The sequence below is a fragment of the Ursus maritimus genome, unplaced genomic scaffold, assembly GCF_017311325.1.
Source record: "Ursus maritimus isolate PB19 unplaced genomic scaffold, ASM1731132v1 scaffold_14, whole genome shotgun sequence".
In the NCBI taxonomy this organism is placed as follows: Eukaryota; Metazoa; Chordata; class Mammalia; order Carnivora; family Ursidae; genus Ursus; species Ursus maritimus.
The window spans coordinates 45,831,461-45,847,907 of record NW_024423786.1 but is presented as its reverse complement, the minus strand read 5'-3'; the positions used below and the strand labels follow the sequence as shown (position 1 = coordinate 45,847,907).

Here is a 16,447-nt window from a genome sequence, read left to right as displayed (position 1 = left end):
CTGTCTGCTTTGAAGCATTAATCATTTTCTGACTCTTCTTCATTACTTGCTAGGTTATAGATGCCAGGAGGGTGGGGCTTGCACCTCTTGGGGTCCCCTCTCTGTCCCCTGAGGATCTGGCACACAGTAGGTGCTCAATAAAGGCTTGTCGTGGGTGAAGCAAGGGTGTCCCTCCACCTGCTGCTCAGCAGCGTTGTTGGACCACAGACAGAGGGCAACCAGGGTTGTCCCGGTCCCGCCCCTGGGGCTCACCTGCTTAAGGAAACAGGAACAGCCTGGGGGCAGCAGCCCCACCCCGCTGACGTGCAGACCCTGAATCGAAACCAAGGCTCCTGCAGGCTCTGAGAACAGCAGTGAGAGAGCCTCGGCAGCGCAAGGGTCTCCCAGGTACGTGCCCGGGTGGCAGTCCCTCAGCCAGCCACACACCCACTTCTGTGCCTGCCCCATGCTGGGTGAAGCCGGGGCTCCAAGAGCCTCGGCTCCATCCCAGATTTCTAGAAGACAGAGCCTGGGAGCCAGGCTGGGCCAGAAGGAGGGACAGGGCGGTAGAGACCAGAAAAGCAGGAGGAATTTTCAGTGGGAGCTGACCATTGAAAACTGGAGCTGGGACTGAGGGAAGGGCGTGCCTGGCAGGGAAACAGCATGGGCAAAGGTGTGGAGGGAAAGAGAGCTTGGTCAGTTTGGAGTGGAGCAAGGATGTCCTGAGGGCTAGAGTGCGGGGGGCAAGGAGATGGGGGAGGCCCCAATGTCAGGGTCAGGAGGCTGAAACCTAGTACGGATTCATTTATCCCTGGATAGTTATTCATCAGCAGACAGCCCTGCACCCTCGTCTGTGCCTGCCCAGCATCAGGTAGTGCTGGGGACCCAGAAAAATCCAAAAGGACCTTGCCCTGGGCCCGGTCTCTAGGAGCCCTTTGCATGGGGGAGACAGGGCCAGACACAGTGCTTTCTGATAGTAAATGCCTGGGGGCACTCACCCAGGCCTGTGAGCTTCCCACAGCCATCTCCCCTTGCCAAACCAATGTGACAACAGGACTGACCCCTGTGGTTCTTATGATTGCAAGCTGCCCATCAGCCATAACCATCTGGAAACTTTGAAGAACAATCTCTTACTTACCAGCCCTCGTGTGCACGCCAGGGGCACACAACCAGGTTGCCGAGAGAGAAAAAGCCAGCGCACATGGCCCCGGGGTTCTGCTTTTATTAGCGTTGAGGATGGGGGGCTAGGGTTTTGGGGCTTACTCCTTATTGGTGAATATAAAACATAAGAGCAGGAATTTAAAGCGTGGGAAGAGAGAAAAAGAAAGGAAAGAAAAGAAAAGAAAAAAGAAAGAAGGGGGAAAAGTGATCCAGATGGCCAGTTATCTAAATCAACCAGGATGTCTAAAACACAGGAGTCTCATGGTGGGGGAGTGGGGGCGGGGAGGGGGGACGTGCATGGAGAGCATCCTGGCTCTTTATCTAGTGGCGTGGCTGGCAATGTGTTTATTCACGATAGACTTCATTGAGTTAAAGCAGATGACTTGGCAGTCAAAGCTTAATTCAGGCACTTGCATTAGGGAAAGAAAAAGCCAGCTGTCAGGGCTCGCACTACACACAGACACTTGAGCTCCACGAGGCAAAGCTAGGCAAAACTTAGTCAAGAATAGAGGGGAAAATGGGAGATAGAGAAGGGGGCCAAGGCTTTGTCTACGGGAAGAAACAGGAAAGCTGCCTGGAGGAGAGGATGTTTTTGCTGGGTTTTGAAGGATAAATAAATAGGAGTTCTCCCAGGTAGAAAAAAGAACAACCCTGTATACATTACCCCAGGCTAGGACATTACTGGACTCATGAATATTTATTATCTACACAGAGTGTGTAGTTCTGAACCAACTGTACCTTCCCAGGTAAATATCATCATATCCCCAAACTACAGATGAAACCAAAGGCACAGAGATATTAAGTGACTTACCCAAGGTCACACAGCAGCTACGTGGGGGAGCTGGGGCTGGAACCCAGGCTATCTGGCTCTGATTCCAGGTTCTTGATTGTTTTGTCACCCTGCTTTATTATATATTTCTTAAGCGATCTCTTTAATTTTACTCGTCCCAGAATGCCTTTGGGCCTCTCCCCAGGGGGCGTGCTCAGCATCTGCCTTCTGGCAGAAGAAAGTCAATATTGACCGGGTTAGTCAATATGTCCCCACCCTCTGGAAATAGCACAGTAACAGTGACCTTCTGCAATATCGAAACATCAGATAGGGCCAGTGTAGGGGGTGGGCCAGGTTAGGGACAGAATTAAGAGTGACCGTGAAGGGTCATGAGCCGACCACCCAGCAGGGCATGAGCCTTTTGCTGGTTTTGCATTGATTTGAGACTCTTATAAATCAGTACTATTATTTTTCTTCAGCTCCTTGTCATTGGCTCACAAAATCCAGTGTTACCTTGAGCTTAAAAGTATCAAAACTCATATGAATTAATGATGATGCACCTGGCAGGTTACAGGTGCCCCTTCAGTGGCCACCAGACATGACCATGTTGGGAGCAAAGGGTGTTACTTGGAGCCACATCTCTCTAGTGTTTCTTCACTTACCATTTTGCCATGTCCACATCCCTCCTGGGACATTGATATTTATTTAAATAAAGTCAGTTCTTAAAAATATATATATTTATTTGAGAGAGAGAGCATGTCCACGAGCAGGAAGGGCAGAGGGACAGGGAGAGAGACTCTCAAGCCGACTCCATGCTGAGCTCGGACCCCAGGGCAGAGCTTGATCTCAGGACCCTGAAATCGCAACCTGAGCCAAAACCAAGAGTCGGACGCTTGACCGACTGTGCCACCCAGGCACCCCTCAGTAAAGTCAGTTTTTAAGCTTAAATGCACATACTTATAGAAGGGAGCTTTCTAACACTTGCAGTGATGGTATAACAAGAATAAAAGGACAGGGAGAAATTCCTGGGGGATTTTTAGAAGGAGCCAATGAATGAATGCATAGTAGGTGCTCAAGAAACACAAGCCAGATTCAAGCCCTTCGCTCTGGCCAGCCTGGAGGACTTATCCAAGGAGGAGGCACCATGAGCTGTAAGAACAGAGCAAAGTATAGGAGATGGACCAGGCTTGACTCTCTCTCCTCCCTCCATCTGCCAGGTAACCGGTCCCCAGGAAGCCATGACAGAAGTGGGAAGGCTGCCCCCTCCATTGCCCCCACGACTGGACTGGTTCGTGCAGACACAGGTGGCTCAGCTCGCCCAAGAAGGGGTCCCTGCATGGTTCCACGGTGCCATCTCGAGAGAGTAAGGACACACACACAAACACACACCTTCCACCCTGACCTCCACCCTCTTTCCTTGTCTGCCCCCACCCTGGGCAGATTTTCTGTAGAATTCTGGGCTCAGCTTGGCTTGGTGAAAAGAGCTCTGAAGTCCCAGACAGAAGAGGACTCATTGCGCGCCCAGGGCCAGTTACTTCCCATCCCTGGACCTCAGCTTTCTCTATACAAATAGCCACCAGACCAGCACTGCCAGGGACCCGTCTCCCAAGGCCAGGCATCCGCAATCAATGATGACAGGATGCAGCCTCTGAATCCTTAACACAGTGTCCCCAACGGCTGCTCTCAGTCCTTCAGGGGCATGACCTACATGCACGTTCTACCCCGGACTGAGTTCAGAGCACATGAACAAACTCGCCTCCTTAGTCACTCTCTTGGTTCTCAATGAATGAAGAGAAGACTGTCTATGGCCACGGTTAGCATGTAGGGACATTGAGAGAACGTTGTAAAACCCACAGAGACGGTGAATCGGCCGCTGTCTCAGAGTTCTGGGAGGCGCCCCTAAGAACAGAGTGTGAGTCACACGTTGCAATTTTAAAGTTTTTAGTAGCTGTGTTAAAAGAAGTAAAAAGAAACAGGCGGAATTAATTTTAATCCTCTTTTCTTCAACCCAGTGTATCCAGGATATTATCACTTCAACATGAGTACTAAAATCTCATTCATGGGACAGTGTACGTTCATTTATTTTGTAGTAAGTCTTCAAAATCTGGCATCGTACACCAAAAGCACATCTTGATTCTGACCAGCCACATGTTAAGTGCTCAGTAGCCACACGTGGTCAGTGGTTCTGGAGTAGACAACTCGGGTCCAAAGTCTCCCCATCTTGTCCCATGGAAGGCCACCTTCCTCTCTGTGAACCCATGATAATAGCAGTAATGATGATAGTGAATACTGGTAATAATTTGGTGAGCAGTACGAGGGTATTTCAGGCATGAGGAAGGCAGGAAGGGGCTGAGGGGGAGAGGAGAAGGTTTGTCCTGGGGTCAAGGTCATCAGAGGCCTTTTGCCACTGACGGGAACACCCCTGTATCTGAACATCCCAAGGTCTGAAACAGCAGCAACAACGAAGGGTTTTAGGTTTGTTCAGTCCTGGGATGACGGGGGCACCAGGAGTCCGGCCAGTATGCCGGGCCACTGGACCGCAGCCATCTCCCTCCTGTGTGTGTCCTTCCAGGGATGCTGAGAATTTGCTGCAGTTACGGCCACCGGGATCCTTTCTCATTAGAGTGAGTCACAGCCACGTGGGCTACACACTGTCCTACAAGTAAGGCCCGGGCTAGGGGCCAGGGAAGGGGCAGGAGGGCTCCAGGGCTTCCTGGGAAGGGGCAAGGAGTGCTTCATACCACAACTGCTCAGAGAGCAACTGGTGTACAATTCTGGCCAGATCTGGCTGCAGTGAGCCGCTGCAGGTCCAGCTGTAACCAGCAGATGGGGGCTTGGTGGTAACAGCCTGTGTGTCTGAGAACAGGGGCTACTGGGAGCCCAAGAGTGGCTGCTGCCCTCCCCTAACCACCCCTCCCCTTTCAACCATCTCCTTGGCAACTCTCTGACTCCACCTGGAGGGACAGAGGGACGTGTTAGGGAAACTCAGGGCAGTCCAGCTCCTTAAGGCCTCAAAACCTGGTCGGGCATCTCACAGCATTCAGCAACACAAACTAATTTTCAAAAGCATTCCAGGCCAAAGGAATAAAAAAAAAAAAATCCGATGGCTCCACTGCAGTTATCCACCGTGAGAAAAGCTTAGGCCCTGAGTCACACAGGCAAAGGCTTGGCTCTGCCACTTACATGGTGTGTGACCGTGCACAAGTTACTCAACCTATCTGTGCCTCCCCCAAAATCCTCATCTCTAATAGAAAAATGCTAAAATTAATTCAGACTCTTGTTGTGAAAATTAAATAAGATATCCTAAGCACATACTGGGCCATTAATAAATGCATCCATTCATGCACAGAGCGTTTATTGAGGACCTGCTGTGTGCTAGGTGCACAGACTTAGCCTGGGGCCTGACTCAAGTTTTACACTCTCATCACTTCTATTGATCATTTGACCCTAGCTAGGCACGAGCTAAGCTTTGATCTGCACTAGCTTATTTCATTTTCATGAGAATCCCGAGGTCAGCCTTAGTAGCCCCACGTTATTGATGGGGAAACTGAGGCACAGCGTCGTTAGTCGCCCACCAAGTGTCACATGGCTAAAAAGCGCAGAAGGCTATTGGGATCTGAACAGTGGGGCTGCAGCCTTGATGCCGCCAGCTCGAGGGCAGGGGGATGGGGCCAGACTGAGGAGGAATAGGATTTCCTAGCCCCGCAGTGTCGCCACAGAGCCCAAAGCTGCTGCCGCCACTTCATGGTGAAGCTTTTGGATGACGGGAGCTTCGTGATCCCAGGGGAGGAGAAGGCCCATGCCTCGCTGGACGCCCTGGTCACCTTCCACCAGCAGCAGCCTGTGCGGCCACACGGGGACCTGCTGACTCAGCCCTGCGGGCAGGTGAGCGTGGGGACCCCGGTGGGCCGTAGCCGTCCTCGCGGGGGCCAAGCCCCCAGACTCATTTTGTTCCCACGCTCCCCATTCAGCCTCTTGGGATTCTGTCACTGTTGTGGTCCCTGCCCTCCCCCGGCCCCACCCCTCCTGGTCTTCCTTCCCTGCCTTACCCCAGCCCCCCAGGCTAATTTTTTACAAGGGTTCATTTGTGGGGGTATAACCTTGGCTGATCTATAGGAATAGAGTATTTCCTTATAAGGCTCGTGGCAGCTGGGGGGGCAGGGAGGAGGGGAGAGACACCCCCCCCCCCGGGGAAGGAGGGAGGGGGGTCCTAGCCCTCAGAAGCTACTATGGGAGAGGCATGTTTCCATACAAGGTGTGTGGGCCAGGCAGCTCCTGAACCCCACCTTTTAGGGCTTGTCTGGGACCTTGGGGTCCTCCTCCTCCTCCTCCTCCTCGGGGCTGAGATATAGGTTCCCTCTGCCCCACAGAAGGATCCAGCGAACTCAGATTATGAGGATCTCTTCCTTTACTCCAGTGCATTGACTGAGGAAGTCGCCAGCCCCGCCTACATCCCCAAGGGACATCAGAATCCTTCCTACTATCCCAGGGCGGCCCCCGAGGAGGTACGTGATGGAAAGCTGGCACCTCCAATACAGGGGGGAGGAGCAGAGGTGGCCAACAGCTGCCAGAGGAGACTCTCTAGAGTGAAAATCAGATCCTATAGCTCCAGGTATAAAACCTTCCCGTGATTTTTGAAGATACTGCTATTAAAATCCCAACCGTGACCTCAGCTACTCCTTGTGCTCAGCACCGGTCCAGCTCCAGCCCCTCTGCTATCCTTGTCCTTGTTCAGATATATCAAGCTAACTTCAGGACCTTTGCATGTGCTGGTCCCACCTCAAGAACTTTGCACGTGTTGGTGCCACCCACCTCAGGGCCTTTGCACATGCTGTGTGTGCTGTGTCCCCAGATTTCCTATGCCTGGCTTCTTTCTTTAATTCTTCAAGTGTCTCCCTCCCCAGACTCCAGACTGAAAGTAGTCCCCTCTGCATTCTCCATCACCTCATCCTGTTTATTCACTGCAGAGCACTCCTCACAATTTAAAGAGTCTTTTTGTGGGTTAAAAGTTTATTTGTGGGTTTTCATGTTTCCTGTCTGCCTCCCCTATCAGACTGTGAGCTCCGAGAGACCTGGGAATCTGTCTGGCTTGTTCACCCTATCTTGTTCTTCTGTCTTCCTCTCCTCCCCTCAGAGAAGGCCTGGCACAGAGCAAGTACTCAACTAATGAATCTGTGAAGTAGATGAATGAATAAATTAACGAATCCCACCTTCTCAGGGCTGATTAGACCCTCAGGAATCTCTAGGCTAAGTGTCCTTCATGCCCCCCACATGGCAGGGACGTTCTGACAATAGTGGAAATGAAACAGGCTGGTAGGATGAACATCAGTGGGTGTGGGGCTAAGGGGTGAAGGGAACAGTCGGGGAAGACCTCCGGAGGAGGTGGCAAAGACCTAGGACATGTAGGATAAGGAGGGGTCAGCCACATACAGAGATGCAGGGAGGGTGTTTCAGGCAGAGAAAAGAGCACATGCAAAGGCCCTGAGGCTCAGTGTATTTCGAAAACAAAAGAACAACAAAGCCAATGTGTGGATGGAGTGGGGTGAGTGAAAGGGAGGACACCGGGAGGTAAGGGGCCAGAATCAGCAGGAGCCAATCATGCGGGGCCTTGGGCCTGGGTGTGATCTGGCATTCTATTCCAGGTGTGCAGGGGGAGTCACCGTGAGAGAGCCTGTGGCTGCCAGCGCAGAAGGGGCTGCCTGGCAGCAGTGGTGGAGGTGGCAGGACTGTCCCAGTGGGAGGGACCAGAAAAGGATCTCTGGGTGTGGAGCAAGAAGCTATTTGGGACATTTTAGAAGGGAGCCTGCTGATGGGTTGGAGGGGGAGGGGGAGGGGAAGTGAGATGTTGTTATGGTTTGAGTCCCTGGGCCCTCCATTATTTGGGAGGTGATCCCAGGATGTGCCCCTGGGGGAGCAGGGAAGTGGGATGGGAGAGGGCAGCCCATGGAGGGTGTGTTAGGGAGCAAGCTCCCCTATGGGCAGCCAGGGCTTGGTCTCCCTCAGGGAGGCCGGGACTCTACATGGGACATGCGCTTCAGTTATCCCACCTTAGGGGTGAGGAGTTGGGCTATCGATCCTCCATCTTCCATTAGCCCTTGGTCAAGTGCCATTCCTGGGAGATTTTAATTCTCTGGCGCTTCTGGCCTGCCATGGGGCCAAAGAAGGACCCCAAGCAGAGTCCCCACTGCTGGCATGTGGAAGTGGAGCTGGGGGCACTGAGTGCTCAGGGCAAAGGGATATGGATGGGGCATTGTCAGCATCCGCCACAATTGTCACCTGAACAACCAAGTAGATTGGGGCCCGAGGGGCATCTGGCCTGCTTCCGTATGGCCCATGAGCTAAGCATGGCTTTTACGTTTTTGAGCGGTTGAAAAAAATAAAAGTAGTATTTCACGACAAATTTCCACGTCCATAAAGTTTTATTGGAATGCAGGCACACCTACTCGCTGATGTACGATCTCTGTTGCCCTTTATGAAAAGAGTTTGCCAATCCCTGGGGGAGATAGTGAAGCTGTTTATGGGGATGGGAATGACGGGGCATGGGATTGAGTTTGGGGGCTCACCTGGGGTCCTTCTCACCCCCCAGATGTCTGAGTGGGACCCATGTCCCAACATCCAGGGCATTCAGAGTTTTGGTGGGCAGGATGGCCCCAGGTCTCACCTGCTCTTGGTTTCAGACCTCAGCGAGCCTGAAGGGAAGGAAGCCAAAAGGAGAGATGGACAGAGCTTCCACGGAGGAAGCCACTTCCTCCTGGCCCCCAAAAACTCCTCTTGAGAAGGCCTGCCGGAAACTCTGGAGGAACCTCAAGGCATTCCCTCAGACGGGCAAGAGGGTCCAGCAGCAGCTGACATCCCACCTGACATCTACGAACTTGTCATCACTCTGGAATGCTGGGCCACCAGTAGTGACACACAGCCCGGGAGCCAGGCCAGGTGACACACACCGGGAAGATAATGTTGACACAGACAGCTCTGTGGCCACGTCCCTTGCAAGCCCCTCGCAGCCCCAGGATCTGAGAGACAGAGCTGACCCCTCCATGAAGGTCTCAAGATTGGCCAGCTGGAGCGAGGCGACCCCGAGGGTCAAGGATTGGCCCCAGGTGGTAGTGAGGGCCCTGTCCTCAAAAGTGTCCAAACCAGAGACAAAGGATTTGGCAGAACCCCAGAAGGACTGGCTCCCCGAGGAGTACCGCCCACCGCCACCCTTTGCCCCTGGGTACTGCTAGAGAAGAGCTTTGCCCTGGCTCTGGGGCTCTCACACTGGACTCCTCGTTGTCTACCCACTGGCCCTCAAGAACCTGAGAAACGTAATAAAAGACATTGCTTGGGTCTGGTCCTGCAGTTGCCAATGGTGTGACTTGGTTGTTTGAATAATAATAATTATCAGTGACAGCAAGGGTCTAGGGCACCTACTGTGTGCCAGGCCCCATGCCAAAGCCTCCAAGTTCATTATTTCTGTTACACCTCTGAGCAGGCCCAGCAGGTAGGCTCATGCTGCATATTTTAAAGAAGAGACTAAGGGTCAGAGAGGAGGAGAGGCATGGCCAAGGTCACCCAGCTACAGGGGGTCAGTGCGAGAATTTGAAACCTGGTCAGTTGGAGCCCTTTCCCCACATCCTCTGCACCTGGCTCAATGCCAAGTACATCCTCGCCTATAAACAGCTGTTCACACCTTCCTCCTGGGGTTCTCGTGCAGATGAAGGAGGTCAGAGTTGGAGAGGGTTTGGCACACAGTACACACTCCCACCACCAACGTCAGCTTTAGAAGAAGCACATGAGCCCCTTTCCTTTAAAGAAGGAGACAGACAGCCCAGGATCATGGTTAGCAGTGGGCTCTGGAGGAAATCCCAGGTCACAGGGCTGTGTGACCTCAGGCGAGTCACTAGACGTCTCTGGGCTTGTTTCCTCACCTGGAAAATGGGGAGAAGTGCAGTCCCTCTTTCTCAGGATGAACCAACAGGATGCACATAAAACCTAAGGCTTTGGCTCACAGTAGGCGCTTAATAAGTGGAGGTTAGGGTGGGAGTGGCGCCCTAGAAGTGACACACAGTGGAGGTGTCTGGGAAGGTGCCGGGGGGCTAGTCGCAATTACAGGAATGACCACACCCTGGACTGACTGGGGCTATAGATGTGCCCCAGGACGACCGCAGATGGAGTGGGTGTGGGGCTTCTCAAATCCAAAGGTGTCAATGTCTGGGATCTGGAGAGAGGTAGGCCTGGGTTCAGGGCAGCCTTTGCAGATGACTTGAGGTGTGGCCTTGGGCAAAGCACTCTGTTCCCTCTGAACGAAGTGTGATTGCTTCTCAGTCGACCCTGCTGGGATGCCATAGGCAGCTAATGCAATGGCTGAGAGACAGGTGCTTTGTAAACTGTAAAGTACAGTGCCAGCCTCAGCAAATGATAGTGCTGCCACCTCCGTCAGAGGCCTCCTGTGGCTGTTCTAATGAGTGAGCAAGGAGCTAAAGCTTTGGTCTCCTTGAGGAGCTCCAGGATTGGGGGGAAAGAGGGGACTTGAGAGGTTGGGGGTAGGGTTCAGCCTTGGGAGGCCCGGGGGTGAGATCACAGGGGCCTGATCTCAGCATCTGGTCTCTGCCCACCAAAACTCACAGCCACAAGGCACTTCCAGCCCTCATGGTGGACAGAGATCTCGAAGTCAGCGACTTCCTTGTACAAATGGGGAGATCACGGCTCACAGAGGGCGCAGCCACACCCAGGGTCACACAGTGAGGGCAGAGGTGAGATCCCAGGCTTCCTCTCTCCCATCCGGCAGGTTTAAGGTGAAACACGTGTCCTCCAAGCAGATGTGACTCAGTGACGTGTGTTTATTCCCAGAACCCAGGGAGACCGGATTCCACAGTGGAGTGAGGGGTCACCCTGTCTTCCTCTGACCCGGCTTCTCCTCCGTGGGGCACTCAGATGCGAATGTGGAAGGTGCTGTGCAGAGAGAAATGGAGTCAGTCATCAGGCAGAGAGGGTGGCCCTCCTTCGTTCCCCGCCCCCCGAACTCTCCCCCAAGGAGTCCCTGAGACAGGCAAGGAACCATAGGGGGAGATGGATCCCCTCGAGAACCCCAGACCATGGCCCCCCCTGACTCCCACAGGGGTGGAAAGCACACCTCTCTGGATTGGAGTTGACATTCCAGCTCTGCCCCAGACTTGCCGTGGGACTCTGAGTGGCTACCCCTTCCTGGGCTTCAGTTTACTCTTCCGTAAAATGGGGATAATAGCCATCCCTCCTGCATGGGGCTGATATGAGGGCTAAGGGGGCAAATGCGCAGAGGGCTGTCACACAGAGGTGCTGTCCTCAGTAGGGTTCATTCAGTTGTCATTGTTTGTGTCTCTGTCTGCTAGGAGACCAGCTGTGCTTCTCCAGGTAGAGGAGGGGGGCCCTCTGTGCATATCAGGACGCCACCCAAAATAATAGCCACGACAGCAACGCCGGCACACACATACTGAGCACCTACTTTGTGCCAGGCACTGCTCTAAAGCTTTTCCGTGTGCTGACTCAGGGGTCAGCCCACTTCTCCGTGAAGAGCCAACCAAATGGTTGATATTTCCAACCTTGGGCAAGGACTCAGCAGTCGTGGCCAATACATACACAAGCAGGCCTGGCTGTGTGCCAATAAAACCATTGATGGACACGGAAATTTGAATTTCATAACCATTTCATGTGTCATGGAGTATTATTAGTCTTTAATCTTTCCCCACCATTTAAGAAATGTAAATACCATTCTTAGCTCGCAGGAGGTACAAAAACAGGTGGCTGGTCACCCCGTGTATTAATTTGCTATCAGCCCTACTGTGGGGGCTCTGCTTCTCCCCAGGACTGCCAAGTACAGTTGTACACTCTGTTCACTGCAAAATGTTTGGACAAGAGAGGGCTGAAGACCAGCCATGTTCCATTCACCCAAAGAGCTGCATTCACCCACAGGGGATCCCCAATTATCCCCATTTTAAAGATGCAGGGACTGAAGCCAGGGAGGCTGGGAAAATTCTCTAAGGTCACGAATGAATGGAGGAACTTCCACAAATGGAGTCTGCGAACTAGTTCCGTAGCAGCCCCTCTCGGACGAGGACATGGATTGTGCAAAGTGGCGAGGAGTGGCACACCTGAGGAAGTCGGGTGCCCGCAGGATCATGTTCTGGAAGTCTTCCAGGGAGAGCCGCCCATCATGGTCGCCATCGGCCTCATCTAGCACCTTCTCGCACACCAGGCTCACCTCCTCAGCGCTCAGCTCCCCCCGTGTCAGCTTGGTCACTGTCTGCTCCAGGTCCCACGCACAGATGTAGCCGTCATTGTTAAAGTCTGTGCGGCGGCATGGAGGGGATGTGGGGTAGGGGCACAGCTGGGGGCAGGTGGGCTGGGCCTCTTGCCCCCATGTTACAGAGGAGGAAACTGAGGCACTGGAGAGAACCCAAGACCCTGGGGTAAGAGCTGGGTCCTGCTTCGGAATTGGGCAGAGTCCCACTGGGAGCTCATTCATTCACTTGACAAGTATTTATTGAGCACCTACTATGTGCCAGGCACATGTGACTCTTTTTCATCTACTCAACAAGGATTTAGGGAGTGTCTACTATGTTCTAGGTACTGTGATAAGGTTTCATTCATTTGACAAGTTTTTAGTGAGCACCTACTGTGTGCTAGGCACTGTGATATACTTTCATTCATTCATTCATTCATTCAATCAACAAGTATTTATTGAGCACCTCCTTTTTGCCAAGCATGGGAGACAGATGGGGAAGAAAACAGATACTGTTGCTGCCCTTGGGTCTCATCAGAAATAAATCAGTAAGAAATTAGCAAGTTCTGAACAGAAATTAAGCAGCACTGCTCCGAGCTGGGAGAGAACTAGGATGTGGGGTGGAGAGTGATTGAGGGTGGAAGATGCTTTCCACCTAGACTTCAAGGTGAGCAGGAGTCACGGGAACAGTATTCCAGGCGGAGGAACAGCAGACACAAAGGCCTGGAGGAGGAAGAGTTTGGCGTGCTGGAGGAAGAGGGAGGCCAGTGTGGCTGGAAAGGAGTAAGTACTGGGATGAGGTCAGCAAGTACCAAGGTGGGGTGCAGGACAGGGTCAAGCAGGGCCTCGAAGCCCCCAGGGAGACATCTGTGACGGCAGGGCAGCCCCTGGCCCCAGGCCTGGTCTCGTTCCCTCTCCCCATCCCACCCCCGAGCCCTGCACGCACCATAAATTTTAAAAGCATAGTAGGCTTTGAGATCGCGGGGAGCCATTTCGCTCATCACGGAAAACATGTCCAGAAAGTTGTCCAAGGTCATGTGCCCATCCCCGTCCTCAGAGAACACCTGGGCAATCCTCTGGTGGAACGGGTTGTCCTGGGGACAGGAAGCAGGGAGGCCACCCCTGACCCGGAACTCAGGGCTCCATATGGAATCGCTCTCAGCACCCACCTTCCTGAAACCTCCAAGTACTCCCCACCTTAAAATTTCCTCCCACCCACGATCGCCGGGACAGGACTTCAGGCAACTCCTCTCTCTGCCCCTGTGGTCTGGGCAGCCTTGACCCCACTTCGGGCTCCAGATGCACCCACGTGACCTGGTTGAGACCAATCAGAGATCCTATGCTCGGCAACCATGATTGGCTCTGGGGTAGGCAGGGTGACTCACACTGGCCAATCAGGGGCTGCACTGAAAGATGTCGCTGGAGGGACCTGCTTTCTGCTAGTTGCAGAGCTGGCAGGAGGAATTTGGGACCGCTGGGGCTTCCCTTCACTAACTCAAGCGGACAGGCTGCCTGAGACTGAAGCCCCTTTCCTGGAGGAGCTGAGAGATGGAGGGTGACTCCGAATACATCCACAGAAACCCTGGTTCCAGCTGTACCTGGCGCTAGCTCCGCCCCTGGAGTTTTTCCTCCTGTGTTCCAATACATTTTGTCCCTCTCCAATGAGGTTTCTGTCCCTTGTGATAAAATGATCTTTTCTCAGTCACTCACCTCACAAGTCCCCTTAGGCAACACAAACTATGTGACAAACATCCAGACGAGAAGAACTTGCTTTTTTAGTGGCTCCCGCTATGAAAAGCAGAACTCGCATTCCCTGAGTACTTGCCATGCAGTAGGCCCCGCGCCAAGCCCTTTACCTCCATTACCCCCATCCCGTCATTCCAACAACCCCGAGTTTGAATCCTGTCTCTGTCACATCCTAGCTGTGTGACCATGACCAAGTGTCTTAACCTCTCTGAACCTGACTTCTTTCATCTGTAAAATGCATCCACTTCATAGGAATGCAGCTGGGGACCTCCCTACTATTTTTTCCCTGCTGCCCCTGCCCCATGCCCCATGTATACCTTCAGCTCAGGCATGCTGCCGATGAGCTCGTAGGGCACCTTCACATCAGGACAGCTGGTATAGTCGAGGGGGACAAGCTGGGGAGCCAAGTCCTGGTAGCGATAGAAGAGCCTGGTGTGGGGAGGGAAATACCGGGAAGGGCTGGGAGATGGGATGGGGAGGACTTGTCCCCTTTCTCTCATTCTTGCAGCTGCTCCTACACACAGAAGGATCGTGGGTCCCCAAGAGTCATCAGCTCTGGGCTCAGTCCTCAAGCATATAGAGCCAAACACAGGCACGTCTACCCCCTGGGGACTGGGCCAAAGTGGTGAGAGGGCCCCAGAGCTAGGGGAGACTCAAGTAGGAACACTGGTACTGGGCTTTGAAGAATGAGTAGGAGCTGACCAGGCAGGTGGGGACGGCGAAAGGGAGCGTGCTTAAGGTGAGATCATGTCACATCAAACATTCAGAGAATCTGAGTGAATCTATGAATCTCTGGATATCATCCCATTGTTGACCTCTGACTCTAAAGACCCCCCATTCTCACATTTTCCTTCTCTTGCCCCATAATAAAAGCATTCCCTAAATTGGGCGGGGCAGAGACAAAAGGCCAATATTCAGGGTTTTTTAAATGCATGCAAGGTATTTTGCAAAACACCAAATTCCACCGACACTACCTAAATGGTGAGGCCACCTCTCCACTCCCATGTCCTCACCCGCTGACGCCCTATCTTCACTGGGGGCATGAGAAGCAGCAGCCTTGTAAAGAGCATCCTTGGTGAGTCAGAGGTCCCCAAGCAGCTAGGGGCTGTTTCTGAAGGAGACGGGAGCCCCTGGGTCATATGATGGCTAGGAACTCAAGGAGGGGGTATCTGGAATTTCAGTCCTGACCTCACAGGTCCCTGATCAGGCCTCCTCGGGGAACAGCTTGGGTTTGAGCTTCTGTGTGGACTTGAGCATATCCCTCTTCCCCTCTGAGCTTCTGTTATTCTGCTAACAAACAAGAGGCTCAGGGTGAACGAAATGTCAGCCCTCAAACTCCTTGGAGCTCTGCCCATCTGCAGAGCCCGGGTCAGCCTCCCCTATCCAAGCCTCAGTTTCCCCATCAGTAATCTGATCGTGATGGCCAGGGTGACCCTACGAGCTGTCCTCACCCAGACAATGGGGCTCACTGGTGAAAGGTGTGCCCATCAATAATGGATATCCCGTGCCCACACAATTGGGGCCTTGGCCCCTATCACTCTGTATCTGAACCCCTGCCAGCTTGGGTTTCACAGCTCCAAGTTCATGGGTCGGGGCCTCTGGACAATGGCTCCACGGGCTGAGGAGCAACGTGGGATACCCATCTATGCCTCTCTCAATCATGCCAGCGACCTGCAGCGGCCTCAGCCTGCCTTCCCGCACCCTTACCTTGATGCTACCCCCGCAACCCAGGGCTGACTCTAGCCTCTGCCCCCAGGTGCCCAGCCTCCAGTCCCAGCCTCTTCACACTGGCTTCAGGGGGATCTTTCTAACATGCTGATCTGTCCCTCCCCCTACCCCTGCTCACATCCTCTCCATGGCTCCGCACAACCTTTGGGAGAAAGCCCAAGTTAATCAACCTAGAGACTGTGACAATATGACAAGATGTGTCTTCTCAGTGTCCCCGTCTCTGCCTCCATCCACTGACCATGCCCGTAATCCTTCCCTTTGTGTTTTAACCACCGTGAGGCACTTAGACCTGTCCCATTACAAATACCCTCCAGCAACGGATAGAAGGTTGTTCCCAGGTCTCCCTCCCTTTCTCCCCAGACTGACCTCATGATTTCCTTTCTTGTGAAGAAGGTGCAGTCCTGCGGAGAGAGAGGTTGGCTTGGCCCAGAGCCTGCCTCAGGGGCCCCCTTCCTCTCCCTCCCACTGCACACCCATCCCTGCCTGATGCTGCACACAGAGCTGCACCAGGAACCCTTGCTGACTGCACTCCCGAGACAAATGATGCTGCCCCCACTTCCCAGGCCAGGAAACCAAGGCTGCCGAACCTCCTGTGGGCCCAGCCCATCACCCCTACCTGATATGCTTCCAGCTGCTCATGAGTGAAGACTGTCTGCTTGTTGCCCATGGTGAAGACCACTGCCAGGACTCTGGAACTAGCTCCCAAAGCCCCAAGTCTCTTCCGGACCACACAGGTTGCCAGGCTGCTGCACACCAGCGTCTGGGCAAATCTCCCTGCCCTGGCTGTCACCTGCCCACCCGCCCTATCACCCCCAGCCTGGTGA

At 53.4% G+C, this 16,447-nt stretch overlaps 2 protein-coding genes across 5 annotated transcripts; one reads left to right on the top strand and one right to left on the bottom strand.

The window, feature by feature from the left end:
- Positions 1-245: 245 nt before the first annotated feature.
- Positions 246-9,250, top strand: HSH2D (hematopoietic SH2 domain containing). 3 transcript variants are annotated; one of them, XM_008706394.2, is made up of 6 exons: positions 247-387; positions 3,127-3,272; positions 4,482-4,571; positions 5,629-5,794; positions 6,280-6,414; positions 8,587-9,250. In XM_008706394.2, the coding sequence occupies exons 2-6, from the start codon at positions 3,148-3,150 to the stop codon at positions 9,133-9,135; spliced, it is 1,065 nt and encodes a 354-aa protein (XP_008704616.2). In that variant the 5' UTR covers positions 247-387; positions 3,127-3,147; the 3' UTR covers positions 9,136-9,250. The 3 variants fall into 3 exon arrangements, with proteins under 3 accessions (XP_040485056.1, XP_008704616.2, XP_008704617.2); XM_040629122.1 differs by lacking the exon at positions 4,482-4,571 and having other exon boundaries at positions 246-387; XM_008706395.2 differs by lacking the exon at positions 247-387 and having other exon boundaries at positions 3,134-3,272; positions 4,482-4,533.
- Positions 9,251-10,472: 1,222 nt separating this feature from the next.
- Positions 10,473-16,290, bottom strand: CIB3 (calcium and integrin binding family member 3). 2 transcript variants are annotated; one of them, XM_008706392.2, is made up of 6 exons: positions 16,240-16,290; positions 15,990-16,024; positions 14,213-14,324; positions 13,096-13,243; positions 12,019-12,214; positions 10,473-10,843 (listed from the first exon to the last, which is right to left on the bottom strand). In XM_008706392.2, exons 1-6 carry the CDS (start codon positions 16,288-16,290, stop codon positions 10,822-10,824), a joined length of 564 nt encoding a protein of 187 aa, XP_008704614.1. In that variant the 3' UTR covers positions 10,473-10,821. The 2 variants fall into 2 exon arrangements, 1 of the variants encoding a protein (XP_008704614.1); XR_005834492.1 differs by lacking the exons at positions 12,019-12,214; positions 14,213-14,324; positions 15,990-16,024; positions 16,240-16,290 and having other exon boundaries at positions 13,096-13,407.
- Between the last annotated feature and the right edge of the window lie 157 nt (positions 16,291-16,447).

Excerpts from the sequence above, each read along its gene's own strand:
- HSH2D (XM_008706394.2), top strand. The coding sequence starts at position 3,148 with ATGACAGAAGTGGGAAGGCTGCCCCCTCCATTGCCCCCACGACTGGAC. Across the intron at positions 4,572-5,628 it reads GGCTACACACTGTCCTACAA|AGCCCAAAGCTGCTGCCGCC; the intron begins GTAAGGCCCGGG and ends GTGTCGCCACAG. Across the intron at positions 5,795-6,279 it reads TGACTCAGCCCTGCGGGCAG|AAGGATCCAGCGAACTCAGA; the intron begins GTGAGCGTGGGG and ends TCTGCCCCACAG.
- CIB3 (XM_008706392.2), bottom strand. The coding sequence starts at position 16,290 with ATGGGCAACAAGCAGACAGTCTTCACTCATGAGCAGCTGGAAGCATAT. Across the intron at positions 14,325-15,989 it reads ACAAGAAAGGAAATCATGAG|GCTCTTCTATCGCTACCAGG; the intron begins GTCAGTCTGGGG and ends TCCCCACACCAG. Across the intron at positions 13,244-14,212 it reads GCAGCATGCCTGAGCTGAAG|GACAACCCGTTCCACCAGAG; the intron begins GTATACATGGGG and ends TCCTGTCCCCAG.